The 16,835-nt window shown below is 36.4% G+C and overlaps 1 protein-coding gene across 2 annotated transcripts; it reads left to right on the top strand.

Moving 5' to 3' along the window:
* The first annotated feature begins 920 nt into the window (after window positions 1-920).
* Window positions 921-15,805, top strand: LOC125201001 (disease resistance protein RGA2-like). Of its 2 annotated transcripts, none has more exons than XM_048098862.2 (5): window positions 921-1,046; window positions 10,401-13,827; window positions 14,407-14,499; window positions 15,215-15,374; window positions 15,523-15,805. In XM_048098862.2, exons 2-4 carry the CDS (start codon window positions 10,419-10,421, stop codon window positions 15,328-15,330), a joined length of 3,618 nt encoding a protein of 1,205 aa, XP_047954819.1. In that variant the 5' UTR covers window positions 921-1,046; window positions 10,401-10,418; the 3' UTR covers window positions 15,331-15,374; window positions 15,523-15,805. The 2 variants fall into 2 exon arrangements, with proteins under 2 accessions (XP_047954819.1, XP_047954818.1); XM_048098861.2 differs by having other exon boundaries at window positions 922-1,046; window positions 14,404-14,499.
* The last annotated feature ends 1,030 nt before the right edge of the window (window positions 15,806-16,835 follow it).

The raw sequence follows: 16,835 nt of genomic DNA, 5'->3' as shown, positions 1-16,835 counted from the left end.
GAAAAAGAAACATTTAATGAATAGTCAATTAATATTAATTAATCTGGATAATAGTTTGTGTTTGACTAAATAAAAAAAATTGACCCTATTCATAGTGTGTTAAATTAGTAAATGTTTTGATGTTCATCAAACGCATAAAATTGAGGATTATGGCATAATTAACTGAGAAGAGTAACAGTGGCAAAATAATTTTTCACTTCGGAAAAGAGATTTTGGTCTATGTTTCTGATTTAGGGGTTTAATGTTTCCATTTTCTTCCCCAATATGCTACTTTGCCTCATATAAAATTCTTATATGAACGATCGAATAATTGTTGATCCGCCTCATGAGTGCTGCTCTGTTTGTTTGTTTGGAAAATATCAACGAAAATGTTAGAATTCAAAAAATTTATATTCTCCATTACTCCCTCTGTCCGTGAATAGGAGTCCCGTTTTTCGATTTTAGTCCGTCCGTGAATAAGAGTCCTGGTTCACTTTTACCATAAATGGTAATAGGGTCCCACCTTCCACTTAATATTTCTTAAAACCCGTGCCACCATGAATGAGACTCCTAACAGTGGACAGAGGGAGTATTAAGCATAAGTTGTTAGAGTACGCATTATAATATTATTTCGCTGTCATATTTTTGTTTGTTCTTTCATGCTGGGATCGAATTTCAAATTTAGCGGTGGGTACTATATGAGTCTTCGAATAAACTTTGAAATTCTACATTCACACTTGTTATTTATTATATTTATGTTGGACTCTTTTTTCAAGACTTCACAAATTGGATGTACCAGAGGGTTATATAATTAAAAACTGCCGCCATAGTAGACAATTAATCCACTGAGTACCTACTAATTAGTTAATTATGTTGTAATCACAGCTTGGAATCTTGGCACTTTCAATAGTCTCAACTAACCAATGCCAAATATATATTAGTTTATTTAATGGATACAATATTATACATGTGCGAGACGGAAACTAATACCAATGCCTATTCACAATAATCATTTCCAAGAGCAAAAAAGAAGAAGAAAATATACTCCTATCTAGAAGAACTCTAAGGTATGTCTCCTAATAGTTCTACCCATTCATTGAGGGATCTTGGCCTTTTTTACTTTGCTGGTTTGTGATATTTTATTTAGTTTCACTTTAAATGGATTTAAGCTGTTGATTTGTCATTTGATTATTATAAATGCTATAAGAATGGAAAAACCATACTTTGCGCTAAGGGTTATTTTGACATGCTCAAGGTTCCGGAACTGCCGATTAAGGTTTCGGAAAATCTTGAACCGGAACCGAACCTTGAGCAGATTTCGCAGTTACGATTTCGGTTCGAAAACAATCGGTTCGGGTTTCGGTTCTGAACCGCCGGTCTTTAGCAGTTACGGTTTCAGTTCCGAAATTTTGACACTAGTAAACCGACCCACAGTTCTAAAAGTGGGAATTTCAGTTCCATTTAAATCTCAGGTTCTAGTTTGGACTATGTTGACCGGCTACGCTTTGTTTTAAGGACTATTTGAGAGTGTGGTCCTTCCTCCATCAATTTTTTCCACATAAATAAAGAGATTATTTTCCTCTTTTTACTATTATGTTAATCATATGCATGTAAATTTGTTTTTTTAAGTATTATCACTCAAGAAAATAAATTTGGATATTTCTATAATATGAAAATTATTTACAATATTTCTATAAATTTGGATATTTCTATAAAATGTAAAAAATTGTTATTTGTTACTCTTATACACTTAAGAAATAAATTTATATAATCCTACAAAATGCGTAGGCCGTGTTCTATGTATGCAATGCATGCGGGTCCGTCATCTCTGACTTCTTTTGTGTCTCCAGCCCAAGAGAAATTACATGTATTATGAGGCTCAAAATACATTTCAATCTCGTGAAACCTAAAGTGTAAATCAAGCTATTTGATTAACATCAAATAACCACAAACTTAAGTCTTGTTGCTTGTCCTCGATCAAGATAGATATTACGTGCATAGGTTCCAAAAAAAAAATAATGACTCATAAATGACTCGATCAACTCTCATTAAATCAAACCCCCAAACCAATCATGGAAATAACAATGTAATTAAGTATTGTATTTCATTCACTTAGAGGATTGGATTTACTAGTACCGTATGAATAAGAGGATGTCACCTAGATGGACTTTGAAACTATATATCTGCCAACTCTTCGAACCACAGTAGTGGACTAAAGCCCGCCCTAGATGTCACTTAGAGGATTGGATTTACTATACATTTGTCAAGGAGTTGTAGAAATGTTTGGTTAATTTTTACTCCCTCTGTCTTGTTGGCGAGAACGTTCGGAATCGATTGAGCAACAAGTGTAAAACAAGAACAAGAATTGAATTGGAACGGAAGAGGAATCTTGAATATATTCTGTGAATCAAAACTTGTGTACCAGTACAAATTGAATTAGAGAATTGGGGATGAAAACCCTTACTCTTCGACTAAGTAAGAAAAGGCAAAACAAAAAAGGAAAAACAAACGGTCCAGATTCAATCTATCTATCTGAAACTGATCTCACGGCTGACATTAAAAGTTCACAGCTGAACTAAAAACATGTTCCAGCTTGAGCAACTTTCCCTCTCATGACTGACCTCAAGTCAGCAGCCAACCATATTCACAAATCTCCACCTTGGTTGCCTGACTTTGAGTTCACTAACTCCTCTTCTTCATGCCGACCAACTCCCTGCACAACTCAAACTTTTCTCTGTTCAGTGGCTTAGTTAGCATGTCGGCCGGATTATCCTCTGTGTCCACCTTGAACACAAGTATGTTCGCCTTCTCAATCTCTTCCCTCACAAAATGATAATGCACGTCTATGTGCTTGCTGCGTTCGTGAAAAACCCGGTGCTTCGCCAAACTTATAGCACCACTGTTGTCGCCGCCTATAGGAATCGTCCTCTGCACCACTCCAAACTCTCCAGCAATGCCCCTCAGCAAAAAACTTTCCTTCACTGCAGCTGTGATAGCCATATACTCGGCCTCAGTGGTGGACAAGGCCACCACACTCTGCAATGTCGATTTTCAGCTGATAGCCCCACCAAACAAAGTGAAAATATAACCTGTCTGCGATTTCCTATTATCAATGTTACCAACAAAATCACTATTGCAATACCCCACCAAAGCTTCCCCTTTCAGCTCTTCATTGCCCTTGTACAAGATACCATACTCCTTTGCACCTTTCAGATACCTAAGGGTCCATTTGAGAGCCAGCCAGTGATGTTTGCCATGATCTGCCATAAATCTGCTTGAGCACTAATAGCTTGAGCCACATCAGGCCTAGTACCAATCATAGCATACATAATGCTACCCACAATGTTAGTATAAGGTATTAGTTGCATTTCCTGTCTTTCTTCTTCACTCTTTGGTGTTTGCTGTTTTGACAGCTTAAAGTGTAATGCCAGTGGAGTTCCAACCTCCTTAGCCTCTTCCATCTTAAACCTTTCAATCACTCTCCTGACATAATCAGCCTGACTGGGCCATATCTCTTTCTTGCCTCTGTCTCTTACAGTATTCATGCCAAAAATTCTGCTAGCACAACCAAGGTCCTTCATATCAAAGGCCTTGCTGAGATCATCCTTCACTCTTTGGATTTCTCTCTTGCATTCACCTGCCACTAGCATATCATCTACATATAGTAGCAAGTACGCAACCACAGCTCTACCTCTCTTCTAAATATAGACACATTCATCATATCTTGACCTTTTGAAACCATTACTCAACACATTCTCATCAAATTTCTTATGCCACTGTTTGCTAGCCTGTTTGAGCCAACAAATGCTTCTTTTAAGAAAGGCAGTCTTGACATATAATTGCTCAAGTTCCCAATCTTTTTTTGCCACAACCACAAGCAGGATTCTGATTGATGTGTGCTTCACTACATGAGAGAAGACTTCATTATAATCAACCCCTTCCTCCTGTGTGAATCCTCTTGCTACTAATCTTGCTTTGAACCTTACCTTGTCATTCTCTGCAGATTCTAGTTTTTTCTTGAATATCCACTTGCAGCTTATAACATTTCTGCCCTCAACCTTGTCTACAAGAACCCAAGTCTTATTCTTTATCAAGGAATCAATTTCCTCAATCATTGCCAATAGCCACTTATCTCTTTCTTCACAGTTCATAGCTGCCTAATATGAGTCAGGTTCTGAGAACACCACCTGCTCAACCACACACAATGCAAAATACAACATCTCTGAATCCACATATTTGGCTGGAGGTCTAATATTGGTTCTCCTGACTCTATCTCTGGCCAATTGATAATTTCTCAAATCTGGTTGGGCATCTGTGTGAACACCTGGAACATCATCATCTCCTTCATCACTACTAATCTCAGACCTAATCTCAACACTAGATTCTGGTTGATTCTCCACCTCAACTCCAGAAGTACCTGAATCCAGCTCCTCTTCCATACTGACTCCAGTCTGACTTAAAGGTTTGAAATGCATTTCTGACACAGAGAATACCACATCTCTGCTAATGATTACTTTATGATTTCCAGGCTCTACACACCACAGCCTATAGCCCTTCACGCTTGGCTGATACCCCAACATAACACACCTTTGTGCCCTTGCATCAAGCTTAGATTGCTTCAGATGTGCATAGGCCTTACAGCCAAAAATTCTGAGATGGGAATAATCACCAAATTCCCCATACCATCTGAAATTTGGAGTATCACCTCCAATGCTGGAAGATGGGCACATATTCATTAACTTTACTACTGTAGAAGCAGCTTCAGCCCAAAATTTCTTCTCCATTCCAGATGCCAGCAACATAGACCTCACCCTCTCAAGGATTGTCCTATTAGCTCTCTCTGCAACTCCATTCTGTTGAGGATTTAGAGGCACAGTCCTATGCCTTTTAATTCCCTTCTCAAGATAGAAATTTTCAAATTCATTTGATAGAAATTCTAGGCCATTGTCTGTTCTTAAGCGTTTCAAACAATCCCTCTTTTCAGTTTCCATCATTTTGCACCAATCTCTGAATTTCCCAAAGGCCTCACTCTTCTCCTTCAACACATACAACCAAATTTTTCTAGAATAGTCATCTATTATGCTCATGTAATATCTCCCTCCCCCCACAGAATTTACAGGAGCAGGACCCCAAAGGTCACTGTGAGCATAATCTAAAGGAGCTGATGAAGTATGCTTACCTTTGGGATAAGATAGTTTCTTAGATTTTTCCAAAATACACCCTCACAGGTTTGATCATTCTTCTTTCCATCACTGCTGATCACCTTCCTTTTCACCAGTTGATCAATACTCCCGAAGGCAGGATGGCCTAGCCTCTGATGCCAGCACTTTACTGATTCAGCTTTTATAGAGTTTAGTTCACCATGTTTGACCACAGTGGCATCCAAGTAATACAGACTACCCTTCCTCTCAGCTTGCAATATCATTTCTCCACCTAGCCCTACAACCATCACACCCTTTGAGGAGCAGAAGGAATACCCTTTTTCTTTCAAGTGCACCAAGTGAAATCAAGTTTCTTTTGACTTCAGGGATATATCTCACTTCAGTAAGAATTTTGATTGATCTATCAGAAAGCCTCAGCCTAATATTTCCAATCCCATCAACTTTACACACCTGATTATTTCCAGAACCACCGAGCCCTCTGCCTCAGTAATAGAATCAAACCAACAGATCTTTGAACATATATGGAAGCTGCATCATGAGTCAAGAATCCAGGAGCTCTCTTCTACCTCCTCCATTATGTTAAGAGCATGAGCATTCTCCACTTCTTGCACACAATCAGAGGTTTGCTTATTTGTAGCAGCTTCTTCTTCCACGCGAAGCAGTCTCGTTTCAAATGCCCTGGCTTCTTGCACCAGTGGCAGGATCTTGTCTCCTTTTGATCCTTAGAACTAGGCTTAGTAGAGTCCTTCTTGCCTCCTTTTTTGGACTTGAATTTCTTGATATTCAGATTCTTGCCCTTTCACATCTTGATGTCTGCCCATACCCTTCTGCAGTTCTTTTGCCATCAAAGCTGAGTGAACTTCAGCCAGAGTTATTGGCTTATCTCTCCCATATAGTATAGCATCTTGCATCTGGTCATATGACTTCGGCTAGGCATTCAACACAAGAATCGCCTTGTCTTCAACGCTCATCTTAACATCCACAACCTCTAGGTCATCTACTGATTTTGTGAAATCGTCGTATTTTTCCATAATCGACTTATCCTCCATAAAGCAATAGGAATACAGCCTTCTCTTATGGTAAAGTCGATTAGCTAAAGACTTAACCCAGATTTAATTCATCCAGTTTCTTGAGAATTCCACCTGCGGTGGTTTCATCTTGCACTTCCCGCAATACTTTATCCCCAAGACAGAGGATCACCGCACTATGCGCCTTCATCGACACCTCTTCCTATCGTTGCTTCGCTTTCTCATCGAGCGGTGTTTTCCCCTTCTCCTCTGGATCTTTGGCCTGTAACGCACTCGCTAATCCTTGCTGGATCAATAGAGCTTTCATCTTCATCTTCCAGAGCCCATAGTCATTCTTGCCATTGAATTTCTCTGCTTCAAATCGCGAAGCCATTCTCGACCAATCTCCGAACTTCTCCGAACAAAACACTTCCCGCAGACGGTGCCACTTGGTGGCGAGAACGTCCGGAATCGATTGAGCAACAAGTGTAAAACAAGAACAAGAATTGAATTGGAACGGAAGAGGAATCTTGAATATATTCTGTGAATCAAAACTTGAGTACCAGTACAAATTGAATTAGAGAATTGGGGATTAAAACCCTTACTCTTCGACTAAGTAAGAAAAGGCAAAACAAAAAAGGAAAAACAAACGGTCCAGATTCAATCTATCTATCTGAAACTGATCTCACGGCTGACATTAAAAGTTCACATCTGAACTAAAAACGTGCTCCAGCTTGAGCAACTTTCCCTCTCATGACTGACCTCAGCAGCCAACCATCTTCACATGACTCTTATTAGAATATCCACAATAGTGGACTAATGCCCGCCCTAGCCACTGGCTAGTGGCTTGGGCGTGGCGTTAGTCTACTATTGCGTTAGGCTAACTCGACGGACGAGAGGTCGGGGGTGGACTAACCGGTTAGTCGATCACTAGCCGCCTATTGTGCGGCGAGCGATCGGCTAGCCGATTTCATTTATATTTTTATTCTTAAATTTTTTATTTATACTCTATATTTACTACTTATGGATAGGGTTTGGTGCCCCTCGCACAGCGGAAGACATGCATAAACAAATAAATCAGATCTATAGATCTATTTGACCGATTATGGGATTAATTATCTACAAGTTAAATAATCAAATTGCATATAAGAACGCAAATAATTCATGCTCATAGAATGTAAATCCTAAACAAGAATACTATGATTTAGAGTTACCGATTTGATTCTCCAAAGAATCGACGATTGCTTGCGCCTTCCCCATGATGATCTTCAATACTAGACCACGGATCTTCTCTCTGGCTCGATATCAGGGTGGGCTGATCTCATCAAATACTAGGAATCGAATAAAGAACACAGAAGAAATCATTCTCCAATTAGGAGAGAAATTCGAACTCCTCTAGGTAGAGGGAGACGAAATTTTTGCTATATAAAAATTATGATTCATGTCTCTTTTATTCTCCTATTTATATTAAGTTCCTTTTGGGCCTAGATCTATGGAAGGTTTTGGATATAGGCTCCCCCAATTAACTTTTTACTAATTAAATTGAACCCACAATTTAATACAAGCTTATATTGGAATATTACGAGCAGCCACTACAGAAGTAATATTGAACTCTCCCCATCCAAATCCGAAATTACAAGTAATCCGGGTTTCCGTTATTTATTATTTATTTCCTGCGCTTAAGATATAAATGTCCATTAATTAATTAATGTCTGCTATGGACTTAATTAATTAATATCTTATTAAATCCAAGAATGGACTTAGCAAGAAACATTTATTTATTATTCATAGAGTAATAAAATTCCAACTGGCCAGTTTTCCGAATAATAAAACTTTGTTCGAGCTCCTCTTGAGGACATTATCAAACGAGACTCACCTCGCGCACGATTCAACATAATAGCAATCCTAGCACCGCTAGATATTAATCACCACTACCCAATATATCAGGATTATTGGGTTGCGAAAAACCCGCACCATTTGATAAGTCAAAGTAGTGCATAATCAATACCGTATGCTCAATACTAACATATGTAGACTGACTTTGTAACCTTTCACGATAGGTAGTCTAAGCCTATCTAGGTTGTGAAATTCTTCTTTTTCTTTTGCAAAGCATTGCATAGATATGACCGTGTTACCTTAAAGTGGACGCCGCCCACAACCGGTCTACTAAACAAAAGACTTGGACTTTGTTTGCTTCTTATACATTTAAATGTTTATAAAACATCTTATAAATGCACAAGCAAACACAATGTAATAATAATAGTGATTCTATTCATGCGAGACTGCTCGAATAATATGAATCGGGTTAAAAGTGGATTATAGAGTTTTACATATACAAGCAAGATTCTATTCGAGCGAAACTTGCTCGAAACATGCTTTTCAGTATACCAAACCTAACACTTATTGCATTTTATTTTTTTAATATTTGATAAACACCAATAATTAAAATTAATTAAATCGTATTTGTCAATTTTATATGTTAGGCTAAGGCATAGGCTAGGCTATTGCTAGTATGATGCTATTGTGGATGCTCTTAAGTGATGCATATTCTTTTTTTGGATGTCCCAAGCTCAGTAAGTCATTTCCTTTTCTAACACTTTCTCTTCTACTTTTTCATTTCTACTTTTTCATCTATCTTAATCCCTCCGTCCGTGAAATGTTGCCCAGTTTTGTCATTTCAGTCCGTCCGCAAAATGTTGTCCACATTGCCTTTTTTAACTTTTTTGGTAAATGAACCCCACTTTCAACTAACTCATTACTCACATTTTTTTATAAAAACATATATAAATGTGGAACCTACATTCCACTAACTTTTTCTACTCACTTTTCTTCTCATTTCTTAAAAGTGAACTGCCTCAAAAGTCTCACCTTTTTTGGTTCTGACACCATAGGCCCCTAATAAAAAAGAATAGCGCCAGAGGACCCTAACGTTAAATATAATCACGAATCATGTTTTTTCGGACCAAAACGCCCTCAAGCCCTAAAAGGGCATTTTTGTCACTCCATTATATTGCTGACATGTGACTTCTGTCACATTTCTACAAGCAACTTCTTATGTAATTTTCTAATAAGTTATGGTACTTCATACGTAATTAAAAATTTGTCATTATTTACAATTTATAATTTTTTTTATATATACAGATTTATCCTTATCTACATTAATTAATATGAAAATAATTAAATGGGACCCTTTCTTCCTTATAAAACTCATTTTTTGGTATTTTTCCGTGTTTCTTTTCCCCTAATTTTTATTTGTTTTTTCTAAACTGATTTATAGATCAATTTATTTATTATGAAAATTTCCTAAATTTTTCAGTATTAATTAATAAATTTACATTGTCTTCATCTCAAATACTATTATTAATAAAAAAAATCTCCAAGAATTAAATAGCTTATATCACATGCTTGAATATTTTCAAAATATTATTCATGTTTCAGTTTTATCATGAATGGCAAGAAACTATGCAAATTTATATCTAAAGATTTAATGTTCATATGATGATAAAAATTTCAGTTTGATATAAATTAAAATTCTTAATAAAATATCAATCATAAAAACCGTCTTAAATGTTAGTTTTTCAAGAAAATAATTACTATATCATTTAATAAATGTGAAATCTTTTTCAAGAAAATAATTACTATATCATTTAATATAACCAGTATATTGTTACCACTAACTAGAAATAGAGGGATACAAGAACTTTTTTTCTGTACAATTATTGACAAAACTTTAATCAAGTATGAAGTACCAGAACTTATTAGGAAATCACATAAGAAGTTAGGGATTGCCAAAAATGTTCTTAATGCTATTTGGACATTTTCGTCCGAAAAGTGGCTAAAAAACTTCATTTGTGATTATATTTAACGTTAGGGTCTTTCGGCGCTAACCATATAACCAAAATATGAATTTGGTTCAAAATATTCACTTTTTGGAAAATAACCAAGGAAATGCAAAGATTCAAAATTTTCAGGCCCGTATTGACTTTTAAATAGCCAGTGGGAGAATCAACTTTATTAACATGCCATGAGGCCCAAAAGAATACAAAAATTAGGCCCAGCCCATATAATTCACAATTTAACTCAGCCACTAAATTTAATACTACTACTGTAGTATTATTCAATTTATGTTTTCAGCATTCATTAATCAAAATTCAGATTTGGTAATTTTTTCCAATTCTACCCTCTTTTCCTCATTGCACCAAGAATACATTTCCATTCCTAAACTCTAAACCTTCTCTCTGAAACAAAACAGTTATCATCAGCTGAAAGAATGGAGGGAGAAGCTGCTGCCACCGTCCTTCAAGTTCTTGTTCAAAACCTCATCGACCATTCCAAGAAAGAGTTCTTTCTTGTGCGAGGCCTCAACAAAGAAGCAGAAAAGTTAACTCTGAGTCTGGACACGATCCAGAAATTCTTGAACGATGCAGAGATGCGTACCATCCCGGGTGATGCTGTCAAAAGCTGGCTCAAGAAGCTTGAAAATGTGGCCTTCGATGCTGACAACGTTTTGGATGAGTTCAACTATCATCTCCTCTGCAAACAAATCAAGCCCATCATGCCCAATGAACCCGTCAAACCCATGAAACAAAAGGTACTCTCGTGCTTCTCACCATGCGTTAAATATTCACGCTCTCGAAATATGGCTCTTAGGATCCAAGAAATCAATGAGAATTTGGAGGCCATTCACAAAGAGGGAGCCGGGCTTGGCCTCAAAGAGATGCCTCCCACCAATGTGCCCACTTTGCCTGTTGTGTCTCGTGAAACTGACTGTTTCACTCTTGATCCAATTTTTATTGGAAGAGATGACGAGCTGTCAGAATTAGTTGAAAAGGTTACCGCTTGTATCACAACTGATGAACGTGTTTCTATTCATGCTATTGTGGGAATGGGAGGATTGGGGAAGACAACTTTTACTAGGAAAGTCTTTCATCTTCTAAAAGAAGAAAATCTGTTTGGATTACATGTTTGGGTGCATGTTTCGCAAATTTTTGATCCAATGGCTCTTCTAAAGAAAATCCTCAAAGAGTTGAATCCCGAAAAAGTTGAAGCTGAGATGAGTAGGCAAGATATTATGCAAAACCTGGGAGAAGAATTGAAAGAAAAAAAATATCTTCTTATTCTTGATGATGTTTGGAATCAAGAACTTAGCAAATGGGAAGATTTTATCAATTCCTTGAAGGGCGTTAGTTCTATTAAGGGAAATGTTATTGTTGTTACCACCAGAATTATGGAGGTCGCTTCAATTGTGAGTCCACATTGTCCACACAAGTTGAAAGAGTTATCCGAACAAGATTGTTTGTCAATTATCAAAGAAAAATGCTTTGGTAAAAAAGAATTCCCGTTGGAATTTGAGGCTATTGGGGAAAAAATTGCGAAAAGATGTAAAGGTTTGCCGTTAGCTGCTAACGTAGTTGGTGGAGTATTGCGAAATAAAACTAAAGAAAAATGGATCTCAATCGAAGGGGGATGGCTTGCACACAAGGAAGGAGCTCATATCACAAATATATTGAGGTTGAGCTATGATGAATTGTCTATACCATCACTCAAGAAGTGTTTTGCATACTGTTCTGTTTTTCCTAAAGGTTGCAGATTTAAAAAGCATGAATTGATTGAGTATTGGATGGGAGAAGGATTTCTCGAAGCTGATGAAAATAATGACTTGGAATTTGTGGGAGAAAACTTTTTCAATATTCTTCTTGACAACTCTCTACTGCAAAATGCAGGAAGAAATTTTGGCGAGGTGGAATATGTGATGCACGATCTTGTGCATAATCTTGCATGTTCTGTTTTAGGAGGTTCTCATAATGCATCTGGCATCTTCCCAGTTCGATACATGTTCCTTGAAGACAAGTCAAAGGATGTTTTGGAAAAAAATGCAAAATATTTGCGAACATTATTGTACATGCATGAGAGTTATGGTAATATGTTCTCAGATTTCAAATGTCTCCATGTTTTAACATTTGGAAATGATTTGGTTGATGAGTTGCCAAGTTCTATCATGAAGTTGATACATTTGAGAGTTCTTAATATCAACGAATCAAATATTACATGTCTTCCGGATTGGATTGGTAAACTGGTTCACTTGCAAACATTGAGAGCAGAGGTACGTTATGTAGCAGAGCAACTTCAACTTCCAAGCACTTTGAAGTACTTGACTAACTTAAGGCATCTCTATGTTAAGGAAGACGTAGATTTGCCTGCGGAGATGGGGCTATTAACTTCTCTCCGAACCCTAGAGTATTTTAGGGTGGGCGAGAGGAGTGGCTTCAAAATTGAAGAACTTGGATGTTTGGATGATCTCAAAGGAAGTTTGACAATTTCAAGGCTGGAAAAGGTTGGTAACAAGGAAGAGGCTGAGAAAGCAAATCTACATAAAAAGTCAAAGTTATTGGAGTTGAACTTGAAGTGGGATCGGAATAGAGAAGGTGAAACTACAAATGATGAGGATGTGTTGGAAGGCCTTCAACCTCACTCAAATTTGAAGAAGTTAAGGATTGAAGGATTCAAGGGAAAAAGATTTCCATTATGGACTCGAAAGATGGATGTTGAAAAAGTGGGTCAAACCTCTTGTGTACCACTTAACAATTTGGTTGAGATAACTCTCTCAAAGTGCTCTGAATGTGAAGAAATATCAATGTTAGGGCAGTTGCCAAATCTCAAGCTTCTTCGTTTGTATGGATTGAGTAATGTGAAGTCCATAAAATCTTCTGCCCATAAATCCCACTGTATTGTTTTTCCAGCTCTTGAAAGCCTCGAAATGTATAACATGCCTAGGCTGACAGAGTGGGTACACACAGAATCAGTGGGTGTAAGTGGTGTCAAGCTATTTCCTCACCTCCAACGCTTGGAGATCGAAAGTTGCAATCAATTGACGAATTTTCCAGCTATTTTCCTCCCAGATTGGTTATTCAATAGCAATCCCAATCTGTCGGTATTGGAGATAAAGGAATGCTACAATTTGAGAGGACTACCAGACGGTCTATGCAGCATCAAATCTTTGGAGAAGTTGATTATAAAAGAGTGTCGAAATTTGGAACATATGGGCGTACAACAATCACAAGGAAGCCTCACATGCCTTAAAGAGTTGGAGATTGTGGACTGCGATGCTTTGCTTTATCTGCCATGTGAACTGCTAGGATCCTCGCTTGAGACACTGAGGTTGGAGGATTTAAGTAGCCTAAAGAATGTAGCTGAGATAATTGACTATCTGCCGAAATTGGCCCGTCTAACATGGTTGAGAATTCTTGGTGTTCCTCAATTTTCGGCTGTTAATTTTAGTATTAGTCATAGCCTGGTATTAAATTTTAGTGTGCTGGGATCAATGGGGATTGTTGATGTCATATTGCAAGGATGCAGCTTCCCAATTCATGAATTAGAATTGAAGGGGAGGGAAGGTTGGGAAAGTCTGCCGGAATCAATTCAAACTCTCACTGCTCTGGAAATATTAAGATTGGAGAATTTTGGAATGGAAGAGTTACCTGATTGGTTGGGAAACTTGTCAGACCTACGGGTGTTGTATATAGGTAATTGCAAGAAGTTAAGGCGTCTACCCATAAATGTGATACGGTGCATCGCTAAGTTACAATACTTACATATAAAAGACTGCCCACGAGTATGTTTTGACATTTCCCAATGGCCCGACATTTCCCATATCCCCTACATCTGGATTGATGGACAACGTGAGTATCAATAGTTTTGTTTTGTCTATTTCCTCACCTCCATCTCACTTCATTCATTTATACAACTTGTGTTGTTTCTATTTTGATTATACTAGTTTGGGTCTTTTTTAGGATAAGTATTCAATTTTATCTCATTAATAAAAACGCCCCACTCTTATGGTAATTGCAAGTATCTTGGTTGAGTAATTTGCAATTACCAGTTGGACATTTTCGTTTAACAATAAAACAATGAGACAAATATGTTATGTTTTGCATAAGCACATTGCTCTATGTACCATTCTCTATATTTTTGTACATAAGCACATTGCTCTATGTACAATGTGCAAATATGTACCATTCTCTATATTTTTGTTTATATTATAGATGCGTTTTAATTCTTTGATGGAAATTAGTGGAAGATATATATTCTTCAACAATTTTGTAATCTTTTACATAATTTGTAACGTGGGCGATTTTCCCCACTCATTTCCCACCTTTTTAAATCCAATTTATGATAATATTCAATGTTATATTACTGTGATAATATTTTTCCATGCTTTCGACTGAAACATCTGACAATAAAATGGTGTGATGAAGTAGGAGTGGTGAGGGGAACAGATGATGATGATGCAGTGCGCAGAGAGGAAATGTGGAGAGATTTCTTGGAGCGAAAGCAAAGACAAAATTCGTACAGTAAGAAACTTTCACAATTATACTCATTTTACACATGATTATTGCATGAAAACATGATTATTCGTAAGGTATTTAAGAAGTTTGGATTGATTGTTTCTTGTATATTAGTATCAAACAAAATCCCCCTGTTTTGTATTCATGTCTTGATCTTTCATCTAACGATTAGATTGTTGTCACATGTATTTTAACTTGAGGAATTTGAAAAACGATCTTGTCACCGTCCTCTACAGTTGAAGTAGTATATGAAAGTGAAACTTCATTTTTGGAATAGAAAATGTTGTCCTGTGTTTTATAAGTGATATTAGTACTATTATTTTTCCATGATTTCCGCAGCTGAAATATGGTGTGATGGACTTTTGTGTTTTTTCTTATTTTTTATTCTGGCTCTGTTCTCTATGATTAGTGGTAGATCCTACTTTGGATAATAATTTTGGATGAAACTTCTTGGTCCAAACATTTGGCTGGCAATGATCTTAGGATTGGGATTATGAAGAAATAAGTATGAAGGTTTTTTGTGTTGTGATTGGAAACATAAGAAAAAAGTTAGAAATCAAATTTTAAGTTAGTCAAATAGATATGAACTTGTAATGTTTTGGTTTAAGTATATCAACTTGCAAGACTAAGATGCACACACTTATCCCAAAATGGTTAATTGGACGCTACTTTTCCTCTCAACGAGATTATATTTATAATACACAATGTTTTTGTGATGAAGCTGAAGTAAAAGAAGCTAAAGATGAAGTTGAAGAAGAAGCTGAAGTTGAAGCTAAAGATGGAGAAGCTGAAGTTGAAGCTAAAGATGTAGAAGCTGGAGAAGAAGCTAGGAGGTGAAGACGGAATTATTGTGCATCAAACATTTCTTCAAATTCACACTGGTAAGATTCAGCTTCACCAACAATTATTTCCATATTTCAATGATTGTAGAGAATGTGGATATATTCAATTGGTTTGAGTTTCCATATATCCAATTCTAGTTTCTCTACCTCTTCACACTGTAAATGGCAAATTAAAATTTCCTAACAGGTTTGGCCGAAGAAGGTGAAGCAGAGACTTGTTTAAAGAGCAGTGTCGAATTTGCATACCAAGAAAGTTTGACGACTGTACTCATTTATTCCAGGTGTTATTGCATGAGAGTTTGGATTAAGTACTATATCAACTTACAAATTAAGAGAGTTGCACGATATTCACAACATATGTTTCCTTACAATGAAAAAATATGTTCCAGTTTGCTGGATATTATATTCATGTTTAATATTATACTATAGTTATAGAAATTGCATCTTATTGTAATCCTCTGTTCTACTCCTATTACATAGGGATGTCGTATGAATATCTTTTATTTTATTTTTTATTCTGCCTCTGTTTGATATGGTTGAGGTATATGCTAATTTTGGATGTAAATTCTAAGTCCAAATAGCACTTAGGACTCGTTTGGTTGGCAATGATCTAAGGATTGCGATTATGAAGAAATACATATGCAGATTTTTAATTTTAGTTATAGGAATTTGGAAATGCCTAAAAATTGTTAGAATTGTTCCCACTACGCAGAAGGGGGGTGTGATGACAAATGTGTATGAGCTTTGTGATGTGGACTTGAAAGATTTTAGTCTCCAAGGTCAGAATCTGAATTGTTTCTTACAATGATGTTGCTGCTGATGTTAATATATACTCTTTAAGTTTTTCTCTTATAATATGTTGTTTGGTGGAGCAGTGAATGGACTAGAAGGTTACTCATATCCATCCCTTCTATGCTCTGTTGTCCATGTAACTATATGTATATAGTCCACGAATACTAAAATTGCATATTTTCCACATTTTAATATAGCATAAATATTAAATAGGCATACAAATATAGAGGAAAAAAATGTTTGTTGTATTTTATTTATACTTCATTAACATATTAACATGAAAATATATGATTGTGTATCATTTTTTATAATTTTTGTTCTCCTAAAATTTCTACTTTATTATTTATTTATTTATTTATTTTTCTTATCATTTTTTCTTGTAATCTTAGTTTTCCAAAATTAGTGTTAATAGTGTGCCGATTATTCAAGAGTTATAGTAAGATATTTAAGTTAATATTATATTAACTTATAGGCCCAAACAATTTATAGGCCCAAATAATTGCCTTTTCCTAAACAATTGAAAAGACCAAATATATTGGCCCAAGTTCACTCTATATAATTCCTCACCCACTTCCTCTTTTCTACCGGCCTGTTCCGGGCTGCCATAGCACCAATTCATTTGTTGAAAATGTTGAGAATATTTAGATCCACAAATGTTTATACTCATCCGTCCCATTATAATCCATTTTGGGTTATTCCATCACAACT

The sequence above is a fragment of the Salvia hispanica genome, chromosome 2 (genome assembly GCF_029641045.1).
Source record: "Salvia hispanica isolate PSC_SH4W2 chromosome 2, Shi_PSC_v1, whole genome shotgun sequence".
In the NCBI taxonomy this organism is placed as follows: domain Eukaryota; kingdom Viridiplantae; phylum Streptophyta; class Magnoliopsida; order Lamiales; family Lamiaceae; genus Salvia; species Salvia hispanica.
This window is presented reverse-complemented; position numbering and strand designations above follow the sequence as displayed.